The 6000-nt window shown below is 41.9% G+C and overlaps 1 protein-coding gene across 1 annotated transcript in view; it reads right to left on the bottom strand.

The window, feature by feature from the left end:
* Positions 1-2994: 2994 nt before the first annotated feature.
* Positions 2995-6000, bottom strand: part of PPARG (peroxisome proliferator activated receptor gamma) — a 370714-nt gene continuing 367708 nt past the window's right edge. The window contains exon 7 of the mRNA XM_069643932.1: positions 2995-3447. Coding sequence (XP_069500033.1) covers positions 3200-3447 — 248 coding nt within the window. The 3' untranslated portion in view covers positions 2995-3199. The remainder of the gene's footprint in view (positions 3448-6000) is intronic.

Raw genomic sequence — 6000 nt, 5'->3', positions numbered from 1 at the left:
GTTTATACATATTTAGGTTTCAAAAAACACATTATATTGTGTTAACAAGAAGGGTGAAGTTTGCTCTCATCTGTACATGTACATTATAGTAAGTTCACTATAAGAGGGGAAAGAGCACAAATAAACAGTCTGGAAGTGGGCCTCTGTGCAGGACGGTTCTATGGAACAAGGGAAAATACAAATCCCACAATGCCGTTTTCTTTCCTACAGTATAGGGCCCCTGGGTAATTAAGACCACAGCATCGGGCATCCCGCAATATCACTTTGGTACTGGGCTGGCATCTCAAGCTCAACGCCAGAGCATCAGAACCAGATTTGCAGTTCCAACCTCCAACACACCTCATCCTGTGAAGCTAGTATACTTTGCCCGCATTTACTCCGGAACTAGCACACCTCCAGGCCATCATGTGCACACATCATTAGTAGCCAAGTACATGTGTTCTAAGCTGAAATTAAACTTACATATCTGTCAATGTGTTTAAAATATAATGTCGAGTGGAACTCCAGAAGTATTCATTAACTGTCTGGTGGTCACCAAAGAGTGTGGGAAACACAAATGAGCACTAGGATGTAGATTTGTGGGGGACAGGCATGCTGTGTTAAATGTGTGTACTTCTGCACCCCCACAGTAAATCTCAGTGGCAAGTTAATAGCAAGACATGGGACCACCGTGATACATGTTTACTGCACTGTTGACATTCACGCTGCACCTCTGTTCTCCCACTGAACCCCCCGCCCCCCACCTCTGACAATGTGTATGTCACGTGTTCAGCACTACCTTCACACTGCTAAGAATGTGACATACCCGTTCTGCTAATTATGCTTGGGACCGCATGCTTAGGGACTTAAACGTCCCGTGAAAACCATCTAAACCCAATAGTAATGGTCATGGTCTTATGCTGCAGGCTGGTAGTACATACATTGAACAAGCCACAAATAGTAGCCGAGGATTGGGAGAAGCCTATCTTCTAGCGAAGCAGCAATGCTTCTTGACGCCACCATGAAATAGACATTGCCGCACGAGCAGACACAGAGGTCAGGGATCTGCAGGAGGGACACTTCACTTGACCCTACAGACGTTGAGTTAGAGAACCTTTCTAAAAAAGGTGCTCAAATAGTGCAGTGTGACTATTTCACAAAAGTAGAACAAAACAAGGAGCAGGAAGGGAAGAGACCATCCATTCCCACCAGGGTTTACAAAACATTCTCAGACAGCCAATGACTGCCAGAAGGAGAGGTGCATGTGGACAGCTCTGCTCCTACATGAACAATGACCGCAAGCTTCTCTGGTGAGTGCAGTGACCCTTCACTGCTGATCCCCGGCCGGGGTATTTTGGTCAGTAAAGTACACGTGACACATTTTCAGATGCACGTGATAATGACTGCAGTTTCTAAATCTCTATAATCCCATTTCTATGTTTGAAAGATCGCGCCAGTGGAAGAGTACATTGTCCAGGTTCACCCTCATTAAAATAATGAAATCAATTATTATGCTTGTCAAAACTTGGGGACTGCATTACGGTCTCCTGGTTATTGTTAGTGGTGTGATTTTAGGCAGGGTACTTGTTGTGGGGTCCACACATGTCTAATATATGTGTGTCATCCTAGGTGTCATCGTTGTGGTGGTGAGAGGGGTTTTCACAGCCTCATAGCTATCAGTGCAAGTGCTTGATGAGTGGAGGTTCTTAACAAAGAAATGACGTATACCTCCTACTTGGGATCTACTGTCTGTACAGGATGTTGTCATTTGCCTTTGCCAAAGGACATCCTAAAAACTGTTAAGGTCAGTTTCAATGCTTGAACCTCAAGCCTGTTCCTAACACAACAGTGGCCATTAAACAATCTATGGCCGTCTTCTTCTTTCCAGCCTTGAGCGGAGCCTTTCTCATAACAAACGGTGGAAAATGTAAAAACTCCCTTGAAGGTTTTTTTTATCGTTCCTCATGTATTGAAAGGAAGAGCATCCCTTTGTGTGCAGTGAAGAAGGACACCAGAAAGCAGTGAAAAGTGGGCTTCTCTGAGGCCCACCTTCTTGCCCAATTTCCAATGTAGGAATCATTACTCTATGACTAATGCCAATCCTATGTGTAACTAACGACAACGTAAGAATGTTTTGTACTCACTTTGTCACGCTGCACTGAAATTGAATGTAACCAAGATGCGCCCAGATACCTATGGGTCTGGTGCGCTATATAAATATATATACAAGTAAATAAATAAATAAATATGTGTGCAAAATGTCCCTTTGCTGCGTTGTGAAACATTGTACTGTAGTGGTGTGATCTGCTACTGTGCATAATCCATTTCTAACCCCAGAACTCGGGTGCAAATGGATACAAACAATTCTACAAATAAATGCACATAGATATCCAAAATACTGCTTACTATTTCTTAAAAGCAAGCAGGTACTGAAGGCATACAGTACTGGTAATAATCATATGCAGTAAATCTTGAAAGAAATCTTCCAAACTCTGGGTCCTTTCGGGTGTAGGGAGGAAGCTGCCCTTCCCTGAATCAGTCTTATGTTGCCTCCACTGCCCTCAATGTGCCTCAGAGTGGCACAATTCCTATTTCACCTACTTGTTGGAACTTTATTGTTAAGAGTAAGGATACTTCGTTTGTTTCTGAGCTCTGCTGATAGAGTGAAGCTGACATTGACTAGACCACAACATTCAAGGAGAAAGGTTTCAAGAACACTAACTCCTCACACACTCCACCAGATTACACGTACATCCTCTTGCAATACCACCTTCGTATTCCTCAAAATGTTCTTTGTTTCATTGAATGTTAATATTGGAACCAGCTAAGCCCTGAACGTTAACTTGAAGTAATTATCCTCAATGTCTCCTTGGAAAATTTTCTTGCGGAATTTTTCAATTTGATATGTAAAGGTGTAATAATACCCAAAACAAATTATGGATGGGTTTCAAATAAGGATACCGGATAAGTTAATTACATGATGAAGCAACAGTTCCTGAAAATATTGTCAAGGCACTTTGTGATATAGACATTTTTAATATTAAAAGTAAATTGTAAATGTATCTTTTTAAACAATATGCATAAAATAGACCTATAATGCTGAAGCTCTTTAAAAAAAACATTTCACAGTAATATCGCAGTTATGCAATGTCTTCCCTCATAAAAATAGTGCAATTTGTGGAATGTACGTGATGTCAGGGGAGGAGAACGCGTGTCTGTCTTAGTACAAGTCCTTGTAGATCTCTTGCAGGAGTGGGTGGAGGTTCATGTCGGCCTCCGTCTTCTTGATCATCTGCAGGAGCTGCACGTGCTCCGTCACGATCTGTCTGAGGTCCGTCATTTTCTGCAGCAGTTTGGCAAAGAGCTGGGAGGACTCAGGGTGGTTGAGCTTTAGCTGGAGTTCCAGGGCCTGCAGCAAGTTGTCCTGAATATCTTCGATAGGTTTCACGTTCAATAAGCCCGGACGATCTGCCAAAAAAAGAAGCAAAGAATGAACATCAATGAAGAAAAAAAATAAACTTTACTACAGCAATCAATTTCAGCACAATCAAACCCTCTATGTACATAACACTAAATATTAACTTTAAAAAAGTTTTATCATTTCGACTTTAAAATGTGTAGTTTCTGCCAAAGGCGATCTGAAGACAACCATGCGGCTCACGGGATGTTTTTGACTCCCATGACCCCTCACCATTGGCTAAATTGGCTAGGGCTGATGGGAGTTGTAGTCAAAAACAGCTGAAGAAGTAATTCCCTTGCAGACACTTAGGGGCTGTTACAGAAATGTAAGGAATTAAGGAGGTCAGCAATGTACTGCTATGTTTAGTTGTAAACAACAATTTGTTGAGGTATTCACAAAAAAACATATCTGACATGTGTGCAACATACGCATGGTGGACATTACACTTCTAATTTCTAGGAATTTACAAAGAATGTGCATGCATGCCTTAATCTGTGACCCTGCAAGTGGGTGCTGAGATGGAAGTAGAAGGATAGCAAAATATGAATTTAATAGAATTGACTTTTGTTAACTTTTTTCTCCTGGATAGTTATATTTTCACAATGACTGTTGTCTCTCTCCAGACACATGCTTTCCTTCTTACACCAACGGATACACTTTTGCACACCTGATACACCACTTAGATTGTTCAAGTGGTAGTTATTTCTCCAGATACTTGTGACTCATATTTGTGAGTTCCCAAACAAGCTATAACTGTGCAGGTGCTCACAAGTATGTGCATTAATCATTCCAGTAGACGTCAGGCATGAGTGTGTACATGCACCATGTACTCGAAAGGCGCACTTGGCGCACACAGGTCCAGCTTTTGTTAGCCATACATAATCCACGCGTGCATAATGCACTACTTTTTCCAAGAATTTGCCAGACTTCTTCCCGGAACATGTTTTTGGAATTTGCCCCATCGCATCTTCCTTGACGAGCGTGACCAATTAGGAGTGAAAACACCTGCAGGCGAGTTACTGATACGGTCAAAGGAGGTTTGGTGTGAGTGTTTGGATACAAGCGGTATGTGTCGTGCATGAGTAAGACATGTAAATGGCCACCTTTTGCTTAACTGGAAGGTTTGAGAAAAAAAGGCGTTTGCTGCTCAATTTCCATAACAAGAACAAAAGCTGACAAATAATACAGAGATAACTCATGCTGTATTCTAACTTATTTTATTATTATTGACTTGATATGTGTATATGAAATATTCTTATTATGTGCATTTGAAATATTTTTTAATTCATACAAACTTTTTTCCAATACAAACTTTACTCCCTACATCATAACGCCCCCTTAAAATCTAAGCAATCTCCAGAGGACCACTCTGGTCATGATAGTGCGCGGTACAAATATCCATTAACTTTTAACATATTACATATTTTTAAGATGTACGTATATTAAATATTGTTTTTTAGTGTTAAAGGTTATAATTAACCAATATTACACTTTAATACATTTTTTTTTCAAAATAACTACTTAGTTTTCACAAATATGAGTTGTTTGCTATCCTCCATCTCAATCAGAAATGCTAGCACAGACTTGCCACCTAAATACATGCCGACTCTTTGATTTTATAAGAACGTACAGTTCGTTTTCGGCTGGTTCCTGAAGATGATTTGCTCATTGCTTTGACAAGAACTTGTGTTGGAATTGGGAATGTACTTTTGCAATGCGTGGGGCATTGCAGTAGAGCTGGTCCTTCTGGTGTGTCCTAAATTGTGAAGAGATGCGCGGCCAGTGAGTACCTCGGCTGTACCACTCATTACCCGGAGCTCTGTTTGACGAGGAAATGTTCTGAAGATGCTATTAATATGGGAACACCTGGAAGATAGTTTAGATGTCTAAGGCATTACCAGGATATGTGCACACTGAGAAATAGTTCTGCTTGCCTGAGAATCTGCGCGCTGCAAAATCAAAGGCCATGGATGTCCAACTTAGAGGAACCAACGTGTATCCACCTCGTTAGGTTCAAAGCCTGAGCGAGTACTGCCAGTGTACTCAACTATACTTTAGCTGTTGCACACAGATGAAGCCTGAGCAAAACATGTTCGCTTATTAAACGCGTTTAAAAAAGGCCTCATTACAAGTTATCTGGTCTGGATTTAATGGTGCCGGCAAAACCGTACCAGCACCGTTTCCGGACCGGCGAACTACGAGATCTGCGCCAGGGCTGACCTGGCGGGGATTACTGACACCGGCCGCAGAGGGACGTGGAAACACCAGCACCATTACCGCATGGTGCTGGTGTTTCCACGGCCCCAATTCCCGTGGGGACTCCACGGGAATGGGGAGTAACGGAATGCCGGCTGCGGAATTACCATACCCCCGGGGCTGTAATGCCCCGGTAATTCCGGCAATTCCGGAGCCGGTAATTCATTCCAAGTCCAGCGGCAACCTGCCGTTTTTTTATGCCTTATTCATTAAATTAAGAGGTAATTCCATATGCCACTTTGACAATTAAACCCTTTTTATATAGTGCTTTCTGCCAAATGAGTGTTGATTTATGGTGTTGTAAG

This window comes from Ambystoma mexicanum, chromosome 2p (assembly GCF_040938575.1).
Source record: "Ambystoma mexicanum isolate Mex_15411 chromosome 2p, UKY_AmexF1_1, whole genome shotgun sequence".
NCBI classification, from domain to species: Eukaryota; Metazoa; Chordata; class Amphibia; order Caudata; family Ambystomatidae; genus Ambystoma; species Ambystoma mexicanum.
Note: the sequence above shows the minus strand (reverse complement) of the source record. Positions and strands in the feature narration are given on the sequence as shown.